The sequence below is a fragment of the Alnus glutinosa genome, chromosome 12, assembly GCF_958979055.1.
Source record: "Alnus glutinosa chromosome 12, dhAlnGlut1.1, whole genome shotgun sequence".
Lineage (NCBI taxonomy): Eukaryota > Viridiplantae > Streptophyta > Magnoliopsida > Fagales > Betulaceae > Alnus > Alnus glutinosa.
The window spans coordinates 5,355,595-5,377,707 of record NC_084897.1 but is presented as its reverse complement, the minus strand read 5'-3'; the positions used below and the strand labels follow the sequence as shown (position 1 = coordinate 5,377,707).

At 34.7% G+C, this 22,113-nt stretch overlaps 2 protein-coding genes across 2 annotated transcripts; both read right to left on the bottom strand.

Moving 5' to 3' along the window:
- LOC133851142 (autophagy-related protein 18g-like) lies at positions 1-8,275 on the bottom strand. The gene is made up of 9 exons (XM_062287451.1): positions 7,747-8,275; positions 5,568-6,032; positions 4,725-5,141; positions 3,623-3,868; positions 2,666-3,505; positions 2,427-2,584; positions 1,415-1,548; positions 626-1,135; positions 1-487 (listed from the first exon to the last, which is right to left on the bottom strand). The coding sequence occupies exons 1-9, from the start codon at positions 7,924-7,926 to the stop codon at positions 483-485; spliced, it is 2,955 nt and encodes a 984-aa protein (XP_062143435.1). The 5' UTR covers positions 7,927-8,275; the 3' UTR covers positions 1-482.
- Positions 8,276-13,815: 5,540 nt separating this feature from the next.
- On the bottom strand, positions 13,816-17,125 carry LOC133852784 (receptor-like cytosolic serine/threonine-protein kinase RBK2). The gene is made up of 9 exons (XM_062289539.1): positions 16,844-17,125; positions 16,220-16,302; positions 15,754-16,116; positions 15,209-15,460; positions 14,981-15,135; positions 14,726-14,805; positions 14,498-14,642; positions 14,242-14,391; positions 13,816-14,157 (listed from the first exon to the last, which is right to left on the bottom strand). Exons 3-9 carry the CDS (start codon positions 16,097-16,099, stop codon positions 14,029-14,031), a joined length of 1,257 nt encoding a protein of 418 aa, XP_062145523.1. The 5' UTR covers positions 16,100-16,116; positions 16,220-16,302; positions 16,844-17,125; the 3' UTR covers positions 13,816-14,028.
- Positions 17,126-22,113: the final 4,988 nt, after the last annotated feature.

The window sequence follows — 22,113 nt, the reverse complement described above, 5'->3', positions numbered from 1 at the left end:
TACAATGTCAACTCGTCCTTTTCTTTTTCTTTATACTTGTTTACTTTTTTGCCCCCAGAGGTAAATAAAAAACGTTAATACAGCTGGAGAAAACTTGCTCACACCAATTCATCTGTACAGACGGTCGGTCTTGACTGGAACTTCAAGACCGGAAATGTAAACTCATTTCATACTTTCTACCAAGAGTTTTTAAACTTACCTCCTTGCCCCGAAGCGAGCAACCTGCACAAATTTAAGAATTACCATCTACAGAATGTACAGGAGACACAGAACAAGCACATACTCAGGCAACACGTCGGCTTAATTAGTTGCCAACACGTCAGTCTTTATTTACACTGCGTTTCACTTTTGATTGTGAGAAAATTCTACACCATCCCAAATCTTGAAGGCCTAAAGCGGAACTTTCTCCTTTCTCCGGATCTTCAATGAGATGACTCCGTAAATGGCACAAACCCAGAAGCGTTTCTTAATTTATTTATGCATCAACCTGCGAGAAACGAAAAAAGATGGCACATACCGAATTTAATCACATAAAACTAACAGCAACACCAATGCAGAGTAATCAGAAACAATCAGAGACATTATTAGTCAAGCAATTGTTGCGTCTATGGTTTCAGGTCTCTACCTTCTTCAGAAAAGGCAAACATGCCACCAAGCATGTCATCATCCTCCCCTGGTTTTTCCCTCTCACAGTGGTTACTGCTGCTGTCAACATCAACTGTACCAACTTCAGTTAATCCATGGCAATTGTTCTGCATTATCTCAAAGTGCCCCGCCTTAAACAACGGCCCAAAATCAACTGGATTGTGCACAGCTTCAAGGCCCTCATCAAGACTATTCATATTATAAGCATATTGGTCAGATCTAAAATTTGTGACCTCAGTTATCCCATCAGTGTTCAAACATGGGGTTTCTCTTGTGACACAACAGTCAACTTGAGAATCGACATTTTTTGGATGCTCGGATGGAATAGATACAATGTTTGAGGAGTTCCGCTTCAGTACAGACGGCTCAACATTAGCATTCCCTCTTCTTTCCAGGTAAATCTCATTCAAAGTTTGGCAACCAGATGCATAAGACTTCTCACTATTTATTTGATCCAAGTCAAACAAATTCTCGATTCTTCTTGATGAACCTGAGAAAGTTTTGAACATAAATTAAATTAATAGGAATTCATGTAGACTCCATTTTTAAAGTATAACACTCATAAATCAGAACTGCATGTTGGCTACAGTAAGGAAGGACTAGCACATCCTGGAAGGAAGGATTATATCTTCAGACTCTTTCCTCCAATAACTCAATTCAAAAATAAGAGAAATAACTTTCAGCAGTTTGACATTGATTATTTTCAATCAAGCACAATATTGATGGATGATGTCCAAATACCGTTTGATTCTCAAAAATTATTTCTTACCCCCATCAGAGCTTTCAGTCGAACTAAGCGATGCAGGCTTTGAGTGACAAATAACAGTCTCTTCGGTGATCTTGCCTTCACCTTGATGAGGCTCTGAAGATGATGAATTAGGATATCCTCCACCAGAAAGCTCTCTGAATCAACAATCAAGCAAGTACTCCATAAATAGCAGAAATAATCAGCACAATAAAACAGTACTCATGGACACAGACAGTTTCTTCAGAACAATGAACTTTTATGATGTCAGACAAATTCCGGGATCATGTCTGACAAATTGAAATTCTCGGTTTCTTCAAAGTGAACAGAAGATTTACTTCAACTTTATAAATCTCAGAGCAAGCAGGCAACGCCCCCAAGTTTTCTGGATAAGTAACACTCCAAAATTGACAAATGGCAAGAGTAGAAGATAATGTGAACTAGTCTTGGCAGATACTACTAGACCTAAGATTGCACATTTAGGTCACCAGATAACTGTATACTGTAGCAGCCAAGGAATATATGTTTATCATTAAATATTGAAAGGGAAATTATTGTTGTAGGCACCAAAATCTATTGAAAGAATACGATACAAAATTAACTCTAGCAGTATCAAACCTCAAGGCTACAGTGAGAAACCTATAAGCCATCTTTAAATACTTTGAGGAACTCCATCATTAACTTGGAAAGCAGAAAGATGAGAACCATCCAAGTGCTTTGGTAACAACAAATATATGGACTAATGAAGTGACGCCTAGACCTAAAAAATAAAGGTAAAAGTATTATTTATCCCAAGCCTATCAATCGGCAATAATAACAGTTCATAGAAGTCGTTGAAAAGGTTACTTTGACATGTCCTTTTTCACTTAACATTCAAATAGACCATCATCCTTGTCCAACAATAGACAAGTTCAAAGCAATCTTAACCACAATCATTTATCAAGATACAACCATGAAAATATCATGACAAGAATCAATAACCAATTAATATAGAGATACCAAAACCAGAAACAAACGTATAATATCTGAGTATTACCTGTCACTCCAGTCTGATTTGATGCTAAGGAAATGGTCAAAAACAGGCAATAATTCCTTCCGCCTTATTTCAACTTCATGGATGGGAACTTTTTCAAATTCAAACTCTCCATGATCAAGAGTATCAACTCTTGGAGAATCCATCATATAAAAACAGATCTACAACAATTAAGAAAAAAAAAAAAATTACAACCAAAATAGAAGAAGATAATGGTATCTCAACTTTAACACAAGAAATACCTTAGATTTTTGCCAGATTGGTAACCTTCCAGAGCTTATCTGCACCTCTGCATTAGATATGTACCAGTGAGATCTTTCATGAGACTTTTCAGAAGTCATCACCATATCTTTCCCCTGGATACCATCATTTATGTACAGAAAATCCATTCCATATTTATCTCCAGAACCTGCTTTATTATGAATCACATCAGTAGCATCTTTTCCATGAAAATTGGTACCAGAAAAGCAGTCCTCTCTTTCTGGCCAATCTGACCTTCTGCATGCATCCCACCACTGAATGGGTTCAACTTTCACTCTTAACTCATCCTCCTGCATATGTACAAATGAAGCTGACTGGTTCCTTGAACCACTATCACATCTTTCGACCCCAACTAACGGCAGAAGTTCATGTTGAACTACATAACCTGATGGAGTATAAACTAGCAGATGCTCCAAGGTATTAGCCTTTGAGTTAGTATGCTGAAGACTTTGAGATAAAGAATTATGAAAAACAGCAGCAACAGCACCAGATGGCACAAAAACCTTTCCCGTTGCAGAAGCAGTAGTATTGCTAACAGTATTAAGCCATCCGAAACTACTATATTTTATTCTGCTCACAACAGAGAGGGCAACAGGTGGTGGTGGTGGTGGAAAAGATTGCTGATTACTGATGCAAGACGAAGTAGACCACCAAGGTGCAGACAAAGCCGGAAACAGGGAGGGCTCTTCACCTTGGGAACTAAGCATTCTAAACCCCGCATCACCACCAAAAGGGGACAAAACAAAAACATGGCAAGTCCCCTTGGATGAAACAACTGCAATCCACTGACTGTAATGACTAAAGCAAATGTCTTGGATTATCTGTCAGATGGAAAAACAGAGAAAAAGGAATTAATAAAAACTCCCATGAATCTAGGTCTTACAAGAAAATCAAGCCATAGAAACCAATAATCATCTTTGAATTGAATGTATACTAACCGCTGATGTTATCCCACGATGCAGCTGGTAAAGATGCACATGAGAAGAGCTCCAGTCATAACTTTGAACCCCTGATCCACTGCGAATGTAAGATGGCATTATCCGAAAGACATTTATGTTTTTCCCACACACTGAGGCAGTAACCAGAAGGGTCCCACTAGGGTCAAAACTTAGTGCAGATATCGGACTGGTATGAGCTTTAAATTGTGATATGACAGCTCGGGAGACAAAATCCTTGACAACAACCTGCAGCCGGCCATTATTATTGAGAGTCACCAACTACATCTTACTTCTTCTTTCCTTTTCAACATTGTCTTGTTCATAGACTAAATAAAAAATTGAGGTTTTATTTATTCGGTAAGAAAGAAGTTAAGGTTGAACAGTCATTAAATGCTGGTAGTTCACTCCAGACTAAGAATTTAATGATGGTCAACTATATCATGAAAATTTTGCATAATATGACAAGAAAGCATCAATTAGTTTAGCCAACAAAAAGTTATACTCCAAAAATAAAAGAGAGAGTTCATTTCCAGCATTTGAGTGAAGTTTTATATCATTATGTAACAAATCAAAGGGATTATGATACAAGAGATAGGCCATTTTGAAGAGATGTGTTGGATTCAGCTTGTAAGACTGTTTGTGTCTACCTCTTTCTCTCAAAATTCATCCGATGTGTTGTGACTTCATCCCATTCCCCCTTTCCCCATTCCCTCAAACGAAAAAAGAAATGTGTGTGTGTGTGTTTGTTGTCCCACATTGGAGAGGAAAGTAGAGTGAGGCAGCCTTATAAGCTCCTTCCTCTCTTCAAGAGATAGGCCCTTTTGAAGAGATGTGTTGGATTCAGTTTGTAAAACTGTCTGTGTCTACCTCTTTCTCTCAAAATTCATCCGATGTGTTGTGACTTCATCCCATTCCCCCTTTCCCCATTCCCTCAAAAAAAATAACAGGGTCGTCTGACACAATTTCCAAGACAAACAACAAACAAAACTTAAGTTTCACAAGAGATTATTAACCTTCACATCAGATAGGCCCAATATTAAGATCAATGATCTCCATATAATAGTTAGAATATGCAAATATCCAGAGGGAATTAAAGACAAACCATCCCCGCATTATCCATATCTTTCCAGCCTGAATTTGGTGATACAGGAGAGTTTGATCCATCAGGGAGCAGTTCTTGACAATATTTAGAGAAAGTTTTGCATCCCATGTCCCCCAGGTTGATTATTCCAGCAGCCAACTGTTTACTAGACTCCATTGCATAACGAGCTACCAAACTCCCACTGCCAGGTGATGTTGATGGACTAACTCCAGGAGAAGGAGAGAGGTTTTGTGGGCTTAAGCGACCCATGTTAGACACCAGCGGGTTGTTGGAAGCATAAGCTAACCATCTTGGACCCACAGCCATCGGACCATAACCAACGTTAACCCCACCAGTTCCCTGTCCTGCCAACCGAGGAACAGGATGGGTGAGAACACTGAACTTATTCTCGAGAGTGAGAGCGTCAAAGCAGTAAATCTGCCACCAAATATCAAAAAGATTTAGTCAATTAGGTGGTAGATAACCCTTATAGGCTTATATTACAAATGCCACTGCTTTCAATAGATTGATATCATGATAGTGCATCACACGTTCAAAGTAAGAATCTACTTCCTAAGTCCTGACTAACAAAAAGAACTTCAAAAATTAAGACCAATTACTGACTGAAATACACCATTCCATTAACAGCCCAAATCTATAGCCTAAACAGTAGATTCATTGAAAGAGTTGATCGCAGACTCATGAAAACATATGTGGGCACTAACATTAGGAATTAGGAGTTTAAAAGGCAGATGAATACAAAGTACAGAATATCCAAAAAATCTACTGGATGGATAATATCATTCAACTCACATATCTGTACTTCTAAACTTATCGTGGTTCTAACTAAATGAGCCATCTTACTTGTGTTGCAAGACCCACAGCTACTATCAGAGGACTGCATCTAACCATACAGACAGCAGACCGGAATCTCAGGACATGCACAAAGCAATGAGACCTAAGGGAGTAAAACCGAACAGCTGTAGGAGAATTGGTGCAGTTTCCTGATCGGCACTCCATGTTACCATCTCTGCCTAACCCACCCAAATTGCTACGGTTTTGACCAAGGCTTGAACTATTGGTTTCATCCCCTGCAACAACCAGCAACAAAGGATGTGACATTTTGAATCCTTCATTACCATCAGTCAATGCAGGGAAGGGCTGAATCTGTAAAAATGAAACTGGGCCATCACGCTTCGAAACGAGTTCACTGAAATTAGAGGCATCCTCAACATCAAGTACTTGAAAGCCATTCTGATAACCAAGCAAAAGAACATGTTTGAAGACAGATGGAACAAGCTCTAGCCTGTCAAAGCCAGCCCAGGTTACCTGTTCACCAACCAAAGTTCAGAAGCACAATCTGGTAAATACAGTTCTACAAAAAAGGGAGCAGATGCAAAAAGCAAAGAATTGGGGAATCGAACACCACACATTGCAAGGGAAAGAAATGAGTCTTCAGAATCAAAATATTGTATAATTTTAACCCCAGTCCACATATGCTGGAAGAAATATACATCACAGCAACACCATGGAATATTATCTATAAAGTGCAGGCTAAAAGAAAGCACCAAATACCATTGTATAAAATAAGAAGCCAAAAGAATTGCATGAGTGGCATATAGAATAACTATAGTAGAATAAATATGTAACCATACCTTTTACAAACAGTCTTGTTTTTCGAAAGCAACGTCATATTTCAAATACAGTTCAAAGACTTAACAAAGTGTCATTCCAAACATGTTCATTTCCCACATAGTCAGGATCATGCCCCTTCAACTTAACTTCCAACCAAAATTTGACAGACTCCCAGTAAACTATCACAAACTATGGGAAGAAACAAATGCGACAGATTTGGTAAGATTCTATGTTCTTCACTCAAATATGGGAAAGGCAACTTGAGGTCTAAATTTTTGTAGTATACTAGCACTATATAACTTTCTCAAACAGCTAAAGCACTATTAAGGTGATCACGGATGACCAGTAGGTAAAGCCCATAAGCATGGGCAGAGCCAGGTGGGTCGAGGAGTGACATTCCAACCCCCTCCCCCCTCCAAAAAAAAAGAATTTCGTAAGTTTTATTACATTAGACCTATTTTTAAGACTAAAAATGTGGAGTTCATTTTTGAAAAAAAATAATAATAATAACATATACAATGAGAATAAATAGTTTTTAAAGTGCAAAATCAAATACACTATATCAAATACTAAAGTTTTCATTGTCAATACACGATATTATATGTTTAAATTTTCCTGAAACATCCAAACATTTGGCGGATAATTTTTCTTTTAAAAACACAATATATTTAACCAACAAAAAAAACTAGGTTCTCAGTTTTGTTTGCTCCCATTTAGTTATTTATTTATTTTGTAATTTTATTTTTTCTAGATATCTTAAGACTTTCAAAGCTGTAAATGTTCTCTCTTTGTCTCACCTTGCCAACTTTGGCTTTCTTACCCTCTTTTTCTAGTTACCACTAAATCTATCTTTCATCCTATTATATTAGCAGGAATCATTCTTAAGTCAATCTCTCCACTACATTTAAGCTGAGCTTGAATAACATATGTAGTCCCACTCACAATGTAACTTATTCCTCCGTACTTAAACATATTGCATGTACATGTGTGTTAAAATCTTATTGCGGCATACAGTCTGCAAACAAATTGTATATACTCAAACTGCTCTTGAACTGAGTTATTTTGCTTCAAATTCTATCCGCCCGGAAGTAAAATTCTGGCTCCGCCACTATCCATAAGACCTATGGCTTTTTTGAGTTCAGTTGAGATACTCAACAGGTTAGGATAATAGGCAGCTTTAAGTCTTAGTTTACATAACCTAGCTAGCCATGTTATGAAAGTTTCAGCTCTAAACTAACATAAATTTTGACAGGTATAATAATCAAAGAGATTTTAGAATTAAATCCCCATGCGAAGCAGACAAAGATGAAGAGTATTAGGATGAAATTTGAAGCATATATCAACGCAAGTTTGGAATTTACAAAATACAAAGAAATTGAAAGAGAGAAATGAAAAGTCAAAGATGTACCTGATCCTTGCGATCCTCGGAGGAAGCAGAGGAAATAGAAGCGGCGACCGACGCGCCGGCAGAGCGTACCGTGGAAGCGACGGTGCTGGCATTCGTGGAAAAGGTCTTGAGGCACGAAGATATGGCCCTCAGAGAATTCGGCAACAAGCCGTTGTTCTTTCCCTTTCCCTTCTTCATCATCCACCACTACCTCTCTCAACCGCCACCGACTCGCCGGAGCTACTCCCTCCGCCACCGCCTCCCTCTTCCTCCACCGCCTCCGACGACGAACATCTCCGATCGCCGCCGACGATCGGGCATGTCATCCGATTACTTCAACACGATCGCAATCGACCACACGATCCCCCAAAAATAAAACTTGACGCACAAATTTCTTCTCCGTTTCCTTTCGGTTTGACTTTGAGACCTCCGCGAAGCCTCTGTCTCTCTCTTTTCTGCTCCTATTTCACGATCTCTCTCTTTGTAGTTTCAATCTAAGTTCACTCTGCTTTCTTTCGCTTTCTCTCTCTGTCTCTCATCCACTAGAGTAATAGACACACCCCTTTGGGGTGTATAAGTTGAATTCCACTTTCTTTCTTTTTTTGGTTAATTTTGGTTTCTAAATTGCATTAAGGAAAATAATGTAAATAAATAAAATATTTCTAAAAGTTTATTATTTATTTTATATAGACACAAATTTCTAACAAACTGATTCATTAAAAAAATTAAATGGCATGTTTGGGTAACCCTTTTTTTTTATTATTTTTAAAAAACATGTTTGGGTGGATTTTTTTAAATTCAAATTTTATTCAAGTTTTATCCAACTTTTTCTAATTTTATCTTAAGTTCTCTAAACCATCCAAACGTAATTTCAAAAAACAATTTTTTTTCGGTATTCACAATTCTAAATATAGTAAAGAATATTATAATACAATACAAAAAAAAAATCGCACACCCAAACGAGCATTTACAACCAATTTTTAATAGTGACACGTGTTCATTGCAAGTAAAAAGTATATGTTTTTTTAATTGCATATACTTTCTCACATGCTTTTTTACAAACACATGTCATTTTTAGAAATTAGTTTGTATGAGCTTTTTACAAACCAGGAAATTTGTGTTCATTTTATATAAAATATGATACACCTAGATTTCACCCATTGGGCTGGGCCGGGAAGTCCATTTCAAGCAATATTGATCGGCATAGACCTAGACTAGTCCATCTGCCCATTTTGACAACTGCAAAAGAATTGTCATAAATCGCGTAGCACCCAATCTCTCATCTTCTTTAAAAAATGGTGCAACTCACGGTGTATCAACATATTTTTTAGGCAGCTCACGGCGGAAAAGGTATGGGAATTCCTATCTCCTCCATCAAAGGGTAATTGGCGTTAAATATTGCCTGACCAGCAACATATTAAATGTTATTGGGACACCTCTTGTCGAAGGCAGTGATCTACCCTCATGGACTCATTACGTGCAACTCAATCTAAAAAACGACGTGTGACAATGTCATACGAGAAATACATGACTTTCAACAAGAGGAAACACGAATCAAAAGAAAAGGTAAATACATCATTCATTCATTTGAAGCACGCACTAATTTCAAAGCTTTTTTCCCTCGAGAAATAAGAGTTGTTTTAAGTTTCTTATTGACTTAGACATTGAAGATGTTTTTGCTAGCTCACCCCAACATGCCTATAAGCCATTCTTCTTTAGTGTTACATGTTTCCTTATGCAAGAAAGTGGTCAAGCATATTTCAGCTTGATCATAATAGACTTCTTAAAATTTCAATATTTATATTTAAAATATTTAGATGGTTTATTATTATCTCAATATTTATTATAATTAGTAACATTATATTACATTAAGTTATTAATTTTTTTTCAAAAATATTATCAATAATTCAAAACATAAAAAACTTAAAACTTAAAATATTTTTAAATGTAAATGTCACAAAAAACAAAATTGTCATATTTATATTATATTAATTTTTAAAATGGAAATACAAAAAAATTAACAAAATCATTATTAAACATACTTTTTTTTGCTGACCATTATTATTATTATTATTATTTTGAAAACAACCATTATTAACATACTTAAGTTTGCTTAATGGACCGAATGTAAAGAATTATAAATTAAATAATCGATCCGAATCCGGATAAAATAAAAAATGGTGGTGGGATTACAAAACCGCCGATATTGATAGCTTAAGAAAGAATATCTTATTCTGATGCCCAAGTTATCCACTGACACGCGCCGTTTTGGTTTTGCTTGTTTTCTTCGTTCGGCATTGGGATTCGAGATTTGATTTGATTTTTTTATTTTTTTATTTTTTGTAAGTAGAGATTTGATTTTATTACTCTAATCAATGTTCTGCCTTTGACAAATGACAAATAACTTTTCTTTTTCATTCATTGCGATGGGCTAATTGCAGTTTCAGTGGGACTTTAAATATATATATATATATATATATATATATATATATTTTTTTTTTTTTTATGAGTGTTACCAATTGTTTTTATTACAAGTTATTGTCCATAAATTAATAAAATAACAAAGTAAAAAAAATTATATTTGCAAATTTAATTAGTTTGCATTCACAGATTTGGCTTATGCTCCATTTGTTTCGACGTAAAATGATTTATGTCGTAAAATATTTTCAACAAAATCATTTTTTTTAAAAAAAAAAATTTTGAAAATATTTTTCGGCGTTTGACTCGCACGAAAAGATTACAAAATGCAAAAATCAGAGTTCGGCAAATGCCACCGGAAGTTTGGCCGGATCTGGTTGGATCAAAGGCCGGATCTTAGTTGTTTTGGCCAAATTCGAATGGCTCAATGGCTGGATTCCGGCCGTTTTGGCCAAATCGGGGCAGATTAGTGGCTGAATCGGGCGAGAGCTAGTCGAATTCCGACTATTTTTGCCAGATCCAGCCGACTTCTGACCATGGCCAGAATCTGGCAATATTCCTGCCAGTTTCGGTTGGAATCTAGTCCGCTGACATCCGGCAACGGTGGCCGGATGTCGCCGGATTCCAAGTCAAGCAGGATTCCGGGGATCGGATGTTACAGGAATCCGACGCAGGCTGGATTCCAACGATCGACAATTACTGAATTTTGACAATCGGATATCAAACGTGCGTGAAAGGACGAAGAGTTTAATTTCGAAAAACGATTTACGGTTTTAAAAATCATAAATCGTTTTCTAAAAATTAAAGAAGCTTTTACGGTCAAACTGAAAATGATTTTCGTTGACCATTATTTTCACCCCTACTAAACACCGTTAAATGTTGAAATCATTTTCCAGAAAATCATTTTACACTGAAACAAACGATGCATTAGTGACTTTAAAATAAACCTGCTCTACAATTTTTTTTTTTATTCATACATTTTTTTTTTGTCATTCTTTCTTCCTCTTATTTTTAAAATTATTATTAAATCAATGGGGTTCTCATAGATCCAATGGTACTTTTGAAAAGCAAAAAAAAAAAAAAAAAAGAAGGACCAGCAAAAGAAATTAATCATTTCTCAAAATAAAAACAATAGAGCCTATATGTATTTTATTTTATTTTTGGGTCCAAATTTAATTCTACTATGTCTTTTTCTTAAGGAAAACTTGATATTGGACTATTGAAAAATCAGAGCATAACCACATAAGTGATGTAGTCTATTTTTACAGCATCTAAGCTAAATTCCTACTCACTTATAGTAAAGATTTTGTTTTGTTTTCACCTAATGGTGTACGTAATGTTACGTCATTTCAAAAATTTAAATGATGTGACTTCATATTCACACTTGTAAATATATATACAATTAGATATGTAAAATTCAATTTAAACCAATAAAATAAATACTTTCAATTTCACTCTAAACAAAGAAAATCCATATTCCAACCTAGACCTTTAAACATTTCATCTGTTATTATGAGATGACGCGTCAATTTATAAAAATATTATAATAAAAATTATACTATCCTAAGCATTCTTCTATTTAAATTTCATAAATGGGCCACCACATGACCGAGAAATGTGAAAAATGACCCTCTCTATTTTAAATGAAATAGAAAGGAGCTGGTTAGGCAAATATGATTGGCAAAATTATCTCAATTTTAATGTTGAGACAATTTTGTCACTCTTTTAAAATTAACATGATCATCTCCATTTCATTTGAAATTAATGAAATGAAGAAGATTTATTTTCGAGAAGTGTTGGTGGGTTTGGGACGGGATTGACTACAATATTTTGGAATACAGTAACTAACTGCGTGACAAATAATAATAATAATAATAATAAATAAATAAAAACTACACATGAGCTGATTTTGGGATTCAATTTAAGGGTTATTAAAAATGACGTAATTTCCTTCCCATTTGCTCTGATTGTGTTCAAGGTGACACCATTTGGTATTTGGGCTTGGAAATTATTATTGAAGTCTTGAGAATTTTGTACTTGAATCTTGATTTCAGTCTTTTACGTATATAAATGAGTTCATAATAACCTTTTTATGGTATATATATATATATATATAAAAAATCCCTCTTTTATGATAACATCCTAGAGGATACTACAATGATGTAATTTCCGGAACATGGCTATTTGATTTAACTGAGGTACAAAAATGGTGTCACTTCAATGTAGTAGTTGTCGATATTTATGCTTTCTGGTGGGATATTTAAGGAATTTCGAAAACAATATTAATAATTTGTTTCATTTGATAACGCTATTCTAAACCTTTTTATTTTTTAATAAAAAATAAAATTATTTAATAAATAATTCAATACATAAAATACTCACAAAATTAACGAATAGTTATTCAACTCAATCTATTTAACTGACATGTGTTTAAAATACATGTGATTTTCATATATATTTTTAATAAAATATCAATTTTTACATGTATTTTAGACACATTAATTTAATAGATTGAATTAAAACAAATTTTCTTATTATTATATATTTACAAGTTCTATGTTTAAAAGAAGTCCCATGAATATATATATATATATATATAAAAAAGGTTAATTGAAGTTGGTGAGAGTGTACCCTTGATTAGATTGGGTGTTGAAGTGCTTTTGGATAATTAGCGTGAAAGATTCGTCGTAGCTGATTTTTGGTAGGTACCTGTATAAACTAACTCTAGCCTAACTCATCACTCATCCACCCAATCATTCACCCTACAATACTCTCCTTTTATTTTTTATTATTTTTTTTTTTTTAAAGTTACTGTATTTTTGTATAGATGACATTGACCTAGGCCTCCAATCAATCAAAACATCCTCAGTGAAAAAGTATTTTATATTTATTTTTCAAATCTTTTTTTAATATAAAAATGAGAAATAATTGTATTATTGGTCTTTGAAACTTGCTTAAATTACAAATCACTATGTAGTACTATAATTATAAATCTCTCTAAACCTGTTTTTCGTCAACCAAGCAAATAAAGTCCGTTAGTAAATTATAATACAAATGATATTTAGAGGTTGTCTCCCTATTTATATGACATGACAAACTAACGGATTTTATCAACTTGGCAGATGAAAAACGGGATTCGTAATTATAATTTACTACAATGATCTTCCATAAATTTTTTGTACCATAGGGAGTGATTCGTAATTTAAGCTAACCCCAAAGACCAGTGATGCAATTATCCCTAAAAATGAACCCTTTCGCTCGGCCTCTTTACTAGAGAAGAGATTTTAAGAACTGGACTTGCAATTAATTAGGAAAAACAACCCAATGTAATATATGGAATAATTTATCTGATTAAGTCTTTTCAATTGACACATTGACGCATGTTATTAAAGCATGTTTAAGAACAGATATCACATGTTTAATTAATTCTATTAAAAATATATGTAAGAATCATATGTTTTAAAAATCAGATCAGAATTGCTATCCTCGGATATAGGGCCTTGCAAGTTGCAGCCCCTTTTCTTAGGGTAAATTCGGGCGTCAATTGTAAGAATCCTCGTTCTACAAAATATACATTAATTTAACAAACTGAATTGAAATAAATTTAAACTTCTTTTAGATATCTGAAATAAGTTTCTTTTTAACCTGCTCCAAGTGAAACTGTACAGAGGATTCTCTACAATTCAAGTTAATTTAATATTAAAAGCTTCCTTTATGCACATAGGTTCAACAAGACCAGTGACACTCTTAAAAAGAATAATCATTCCTTTCTTCAAGGTCCAATGACAAAAGCATACTCATTCCTTTCTTCTGGGTTCAACATGCTAAAATGCTTGATGGGGGCATTCCATTCCATATGTACCTATTGATGATCATCAAAGTCGTCTAATTTTTGGTTGAGTTGCACTCTTCTGCACTGACGAGCTCGTCGCGGAAAGCTTTTCGGAAGAATCCAGTTTGACATTTTTTCATGCATTTCAAGTGGCTAAGGTCGCCATTCAAAAGCCGAAGAACCTGATACCCATGTTCAAATGAAAATTGTTGCTCATAGTTTCTTTAAATTACCAGTTATTTCAAAAACTTAAGAAAATGACATACCTGACTCATACATGGGCGTCGAATTGAGGACTGCTGTATGCATAAAGAAGCAACCAAGAGCACAAGATTCATCTGTCGAGAGTCGTAGTTATCAGCTAGAAAAGGATCAGTGAGATTCATAATGTCATTCTTCTTAAGCAAAGGTTTTGCCTGACACAGAAACAGGAAAAAAGAAACTATCAATAGCTTCCAATTGAGTTGAACATTTAACATACAAGTCTACCACCTTAATAGGCATATAAGTAAGAAAACATACCCACAAAACAAGGCTTTGCTTCGAGTAATCATTGTAATCTAGAGCCCGGCGTCCTGTGACTAGCTCCAATAGCAGCACACCAAAGGCAAAAACATCAGTTTTTTCATCTACTATGCCATGCAGTAAGTACTCGGGAGCAAGATACCTGTACTCTAAGAATTAAAGGGATGAGTCTATGCAAGTAAAATCTTTAAAGGATAACCTGACAAAAGAAAGTCGTTTACAAACCCAAATGTGCCTTCAAATTTTGATACTGTATGGTGAGTCCACTGCTCTGGTAGCCATTTTGCAAGCCCAAAATCACAAATCTGAAATCAGGTATCATTTAAGTCCGGGCGGACTACATAAATATTAGGAAAAAGGGATCGAAATCCCCTGCCTGCAATTGTAAGAGCTCGTGATGGGGCCTATCTACCCGAGCACCTGCAATCCCAATTACAGGGGATCCTGATTCGTTAAGTGACTACATATTAAAATGGATACCTGAGGCTCGAGGTCGTTTTTAAGCAAAATGTTTGCAGCCTTAATGTCTCTGTGGATTATTCTTTTCTGACAACCCTCATGAAGATACAGTAAACCCTTAGCTGTCCCTAATGCAATCTTATACCTAATACCCCATTCCAGCTTCCTCTTTGAACCTATAAATTAAATATAATTAAACAAATATGTAAAATTTGAAAAATAGTAACCCAAAAATGGCACGAAACTAACCATAAAGCCTAGAAGCTAAGCTCCCATGTAGAGATAGCTCAAGAACAAGGTGCATTCCTCCTTCAACCCCATAACCAATTAACTTAATGGTATTTGGATGGTTCAAATGGGCTATTATACCAAGCTCTGATAAGAAGTCCCCTACAATCTCGTCGGCTGTTCCTCTTGTTAGACGTTTGATTGCTACAAGCTGCCCATCTCTCAAACACCCTTTATAAACTTCAGCATAACCACCCTTTCCAATCAGATGCTCTGCACCAAGCAAAGCTTTATCATGACATGCTATAATTCAATTATTAGTAACACATTTTCCAAATGGGTATGCTGAGAATAAAATTTTGTAAGAGTAATGCTATTTAATAAACTGTTATACAATTGTCATACACTTAAGATGACGTGACACTGAAAATTAGTATTTAGATCAACAGATCTCGTAAAAAAAAAGAATCAAAAACTCATTTTTACTGTCATGTCATCTCAGTTGTATAGCGTTCTACTAAATAGCATTGTAAATGTGAAATAAACTATTGAAGCATGCTACAAACCAGGGCTGAAATAGTTGGTTGCGGTTTGTAGCTCATGCAAGGTAAAGTTCTTCCATGATAACTTTGCGATATCTACATGAAAATTTGTCATCCTAGCTGTGGCCTCCCTCATACTTCTGGACATTCTTCTTGAAAGCTTCATGACACTGAGAGGATGCAAAGTGGCTAATGATTTCTTGGATCCAGTTCTCAATAATTGGACAAATCCATGCCACTGCCGGCGAGATTCGGATTTTGAGTCTTTAGAGTCTATATCGTGTTCTTTCGAAGAACATGTTTCAGATTTTGAGCTCTTAAAATAGTCCTCAAGAACTCCAACAGGAGACAAATCTACCTTCTTTTTCATATTTAAAGATCACAAACCTAACAAGAAACAAAAGTATTGCAGCATGATAATGCTAGGAATGGCAATTGAGAAATGTAGAATTTAGAGTAAATAAGTGAAGAAAACAGGATTTTTTTTTACCTTGAGCAGAAGCAGAGGCAGCATAAATAGCATCTGGTTTTCTTATTTTGCTTCAGTTAGCTACCAAAATGTTTTGGTTTTCTCTTCAAATTTGACCCCCATATATGGATTAGAAGCCAACCCATGACAAAAAGAGCCAATTTCAAATTACCCATAAAAAAATAAATTAATTAATTAAATCAGAGAGAAAATTCAGATACACTGCATAGTTGAACTACATTAAGAAGATATGAAATAAAAACACTAGCGTAGTTACAAAGAAATTGAACTGATGGCACAGGGCAGAAAAGAATGGTATCTTAGAAAACGAAGTAAGAGAAAAACAACTGGGAAGAGCAAAATACACATGGAAACAAAAACGAATAGCAAACAAATTAGAAAACCACAAAAATTAGGAGAAATAAATGAGATATGAAGAAGATGTTAGAATATTTTCTTAATGGCATGTTTGTTATGGAATTTACGGAAGAAGCATAACCCAACATGAGAAACAAAAATTGGAGTCTTCCAGAACAGAGAACAAGCAACAAATATAATCACATATTAACACAAAAACTCCATAAACCCACGAAATGAAACTGCATAAAGCTACAATAGCTGGTGGAAACAAGGATTTGGACATACCATGGAGGAGGAACCGAAGGTTGTTACTTGTCGTGTCAGATATCTTCCATGGACACACAGAGCAAAGAAACAGAGGAGAGTCACACCAGAAGAGAAGAGAACAGAGAGAGAGAGAGAGAGCGAGAGAGAGAAGATGATGATGATGAAGAAGAAGAAGAATAAGAAGTGGGCTTTGATTCAAGTTTACTCTAAGCGCTTCAACAATGACTGCCTTTTCAATGTTTCCCGGCTCACTGTTTCAGAGTGTATTTTTAAAGAATTTTTTCAGATTTTGAAAAAATATAAAAAAAAATAAATAAATTTGCAATAAAATATGAACAAATTGTTGAGGACGAGGTCATGAGAATTCTCATCATGATATTTGAGCTTATCAGTTATCAGTACACGGTGGCTTCATTGGTCAGAGGCGGCTCCCCGAGTATCCTCTGTTCCTTTGGGATATGGCACGTGGGTTTTAATGCACGTGAATGTAGACATTCTTTTTGGGTCAAAATGTCTCCTACAAAAAAGACAATGCATAAGCTCGCCCGTGTCGCAAGGAGGAGGAGGATCATTAATTGTTCATTTTATACCAATAATTATAGCTTGCCGTGTTTGTTATCTAGTTTCTTTTCTGTGTTTTTGTTTTCTGTTCTTCGGTTAAATATATTGATAAACAATTCAAAACATAATTTTTTTTTTTCTAATGCAAAATTAATTTTCACTTTTATGTCTCGTTTGAATACATTTAAAAAAAAAAAAATCTCTCAAATTATCGCTCTGTTATCGATGTCCTTTCAAATTATCAATTGTGTCAATATCTTTCATAAACTATTAAAAAAAAAAAAGGGTAAATGTCTCTCTCAAAACCAACAAAAAGACAAAAATGATCATAAATTTTTTTCAATAAAACAAAAATGTTCTCATAAATTCCAAAAAAAAAACTAAAACTAAAATTTTTCAAAAAAAACGAATTTTTTTTAAATAATTTTTTTAAAAAAAATTAAAATTATTAAAACAAAAGAACAAAAATGATTTTTTTTTTTTTTTTTTATAAAAAATTATATAATTTTAAGAATTTTTGTAATTTTATGAAGGGTATTTTTGTCATTGTAAGGCATTGACTCTTTTTTTTTTGATAATTTATAAAAAACATTAACACAATTGATAATTTGAAAAAGACATCGACAATTAAGCAATAATTTTAGGAAATATTTTTTTTCTTTTTCTTTTGTTAGAACATTATATGATTATAACGTGGAATCAAAACATTGTAGTCATGCACGTTTGCTTAGGTATGTTATGTTTCAGATACAATCAATGAGTTTCTAGAGACATACGACATACATAATTAGATATTATAAATACTTGCTTCATAATCATTCCAACGTAATTAACAGAATACTACCGCCCAAGCAAGGAAATGTGATGATCATGGACATGATCGATTACGGCCATTCTTGACCCACAATTCAAAAGGGTGCCAAGTATTATATAGACCAATTGAAATTACTGTTCGTTGCTTCTGAAAGTGGCTTTAAATGTGTTTGCTTGATTCAGATGTAAGCAGTGTCAACAACATCTCCATTTGTTTTCTGGTTTGGTGTCTCATTTCCATCATCTTGACTTAAACCACATCTACATTTTTCAACTACTTCGGCTGAAATTTATCAACCAACTCTTGTTTGTTTGTTCCCCACGACATAACCCTTTTACTACATATACCAATAACCTCACCAATAACTAACTAACTACCAATACTAGTAGGACTTCAATTGATACTAGGGATAACTAACTAGTTAAGTTTTATATATATATATATATATATATATATATATATATATATATATTTTTTTTTTATTAAGAGAACACGTGTCATTAATTTATTGGTGCTGAAGTGGCACATTAACGGAATCCGTGAAGAGTTTTGACGAAATTTGAGTCAAGAGACTAAATTTTTATTTTGGCTTACCCCGAAAATGTTTGAATTTTTTTTTTTTTTAGATCTTAGGGAACGATTTGTAATTTAGGCTAACCACAATAATTAATTTTGTATTTATCCCTTTAATATATGACTTCAATTCATGACACGTATCATTAATTTATTGGTGCTAATGTGGCACACTGACGGAATTCGTCGAGTGTTTTGACGAAATTTGACTCAAGAGACTAAATTTTTATTTTGGCCTACCTCGAAGATGTTTGAATCTTTTTTTTATATATATCTTAGGGAACGATTTGTAATTTAGGCTAACCACAATGATTAATTTTGCATTTATCCCTTTAATATATGACTTCAACAAATAATTCATCGGGGTTTAAAAAGTAAATAGATACTCCATAGGGTAAGCTAAAAAAATAAATAGGTCAATTATATTATGACATGTCACTTGCAATAAAAAAAAATTATAACCAAATATAAATTATATTAAAAAAAGAAAAAGAGGTCATCCACCACCCAATTGGCTGTTCTTATTTTTGCAAGAAAAAATTGAGCAAACAAAATTAAAAAAAAAAAAAAAAAAAAAATAGCATCGGTCGCTTAAGATGGACAAAGTTTTTTCTGTTAAAAAAAAATGGACGAAGTTTTTTTTTTTAAAAAAAAAGTTAAGAAATAATTTATTAAACTACATCTATTATATCAATTAAAAGAATTTATTCATTCCAATTGAAAAATAAAAAATAAACTTACAAAAATAAAAAATAAAAAATAAAAAAATTGTCCTATCAAAATTGTTACCGACACCCAAAAACACCAATGGTCCACTTAGTGACGAACCTCCAAATCGGTCCATGCAAATTGCTCAACACCATGATCACATCGTGACAGCGAGGCTTGCGCCTTTTCGCCCAAACCCTCGAATTGGTATCTGATCTTAACTGACCCACTTGACCCAATGGGCTGTTCTCTTTTTGGCAGCCCATTCTCGGTTAGTCATCAAAATTGGACAATTGTTTTTAATTTAGGCTTCTAAACAAGCCAAGCTCGGGTGAATAATGATTACTCGAGTTCATTCCATTTAGAGTGTTCATGAGTTCGAGCTCGGCTCGAGCTCATGATGGGTATTAAATATTGAGTTTGGCACAGCTCACTAAAAATCAATTCTTGTTCGAATTCAAGCTCGCGAGTTAGACGAATTGAGTGCCTTATTGAGCACTCGGCTCGTGAAGAATTTAGTTTAAGTATTTATTTAAGTCAACAAATAATAAAATAAATTTAGATAAATGAAAACAATGATAATAAAAATATCAATTATTTTAATTAAAGTATCTAAAAAATGAATTACAACTTACAAGACATTTTTTTACAATTACAAACAAATTATACATAAACAAATTAAACAATCACAAATCAAATACAAATAGTCAAATGCAATTACAAATCAAAATTATCAATCACTTCTCAAGTTTTGCTGAATTGCTAACCTATCTTCGTAAGCTATCTTAACAAGTAACAACTGAAATCCTAATAGCTAATGGTTTTAGAGTTAATAACAGAAAAAATGATGGGGTAATTACCTCTTCCCTTCATGAACTACCGGCTTATGTCATTTTGCCCCCACGAACTACCACCTCGACCAAAAAAGAGTATCAAACTACCATCTTTACTGCTTTACCCCATTTCGTTAGGAAATCCCGTTAACTTGGATGGAATATGCCATTTTTTACCGTTAAGCTTGATTTAAAGACCAAAATGTCCCTACAGCAATTAATAAAAAAATTAAAATTAATATATTTAAAAAAAAAAAAAAAAAAAAAAAAAAAGAAGACTGAAGGAAAAGGGGTGGCGGCAGCCACCCCTAGAGGTGGCTCCGGCCACTTCTGGGGTGGCCGCACAGCCTCCCCAGAACTTGGGGTGCGGCCACCCCAGAGGCTGTGGGTGGCCCGCGAGCCACCCCTAAGGTGGCTCCGGCCACCTCTAGGGTGGCTCGCGGCCCACCTCGGCCTAAGGGGTAGCTCGCGGGCCACCCACGGCCTCTGGGGTGGCCGCACGGCCACCCTAGAAAAGACCTAGGGTGGCAGCGCGGCCACCCCAGGTCACCCCTTAGGGCGGGGTGGGCCGGGAGCCACCTCAGGGACCCCCTTTTCCTTCAGTTTTTTTTTTTTTTTTTTTTTTTTTGGTTTAAAATGAGGATATTTAGGTAATTTTTGAAATTGAGTTAGGGCATTTAAGTCTTTTGCATGAATTAGACTGACGGAAGGGGGCAAAATATGTAAAAATGATAGTTTGATGCTCTTTTTTGGTCGAGGTGGTAGTTCGTGGGGGCAAAATGTTATAGGCTGGTAGTTCATGGGGGGAAGATGTAATTACCCCAAAAAGGAATTACAACTTACCAAAGACATTTTTACAATTACAAACAAAATTATACAGAAACAAATTAAACAATCACAAATCAAATACAAATGGTCAAATTCAACAAAACTGAGACCTATTAACTTGTTGGTCTGTTTTAAGAGACCTATTGACCTGTAAAGATCTCTAAACACAACAAAAACAACAACACCAACAACAAAAGCAGCAGCAACAAGAGAAATAGCTTCAAAAGCAACAACATGAGCAAGTCGTGGAGGATAATGAAAAGAAATTCAAGAAAATGTTGTGCTCTGGTTCACTCTGTAGCAACAATAAGGTCATGCATAGACCTAAAACAAGATCCCCGAAAGTCCACAAGGAAAGGGCCTCAATGAGTTCATCGCTGGCATAAGCTCCCCTCTTCATCTGCTAAGCACCCCAAGGAAAAGAGACAATGAAGATAGAATATTAGACCCTATAAGAGTATGCAGAAAAAACTTCAGAAAACTAGAGCTTTAATATCTTGACAATATAATGAACTAAAGTCACACAAAGGATCCAGCTTACAATAAGCAAATTCCAAATCATGTAGAGATAGTTAACATCCCTTATTGATAAGTAAGACATTATTTAATAGGGTTAAATACATATTTAGTACCTATGGTTTAAAAACTTTATTTTTTAGTACCTCAATTTCATTTTGCTTCACAGATGGTACCTGGGTTTTGAGAAAAGACTGACTTGGTACCTCTGTCTATTTTTCCGTCCAAATTTCAATGTCCTGCCACTTGTCAACCTCTGAGGGTTGACACGTGGCACAATATAAAACAAAAATCTTTAAAAATCAATTAAAAAATTAAAAATAATAAAACTTTAAAAAATATTAAAAACAAAAAAAAATTGAAAAATAAAAATAAAAATAAGAGGGGTGGCTGAGCCACCCCCTTGACCGGTCTGGGGTGGCCAAATCACCCCCGTGGCCCTTGGGCGTGGTTCG

Coding starts and splice junctions, on each gene's coding strand:
- LOC133851142 (XM_062287451.1), bottom strand. CDS start 7,926: ATGATGAAGAAGGGAAAGGGAAAGAACAACGGCTTGTTGCCGAATTCT. Junction 5,142..5,567: donor CTGTGGGTCTTGCAACACAA/GTAAGATGGCTC, acceptor ATTTGGTGGCAG/ATTTACTGCTTTGACGCTCT. Junction 3,869..4,724: donor ATATGGATAATGCGGGGATG/GTTTGTCTTTAA, acceptor GGCCGGCTGCAG/GTTGTTGTCAAGGATTTTGT.
- LOC133852784 (XM_062289539.1), bottom strand. CDS start 16,099: ATGAAAAAGAAGGTAGATTTGTCTCCTGTTGGAGTTCTTGAGGACTAT. Junction 14,643..14,725: donor AAATTTGAAGGCACATTTGG/GTTTGTAAACGA, acceptor CTTAGAGTACAG/GTATCTTGCTCCCGAGTACT. Junction 14,158..14,241: donor GACGCCCATGTATGAGTCAG/GTATGTCATTTT, acceptor CATGGGTATCAG/GTTCTTCGGCTTTTGAATGG.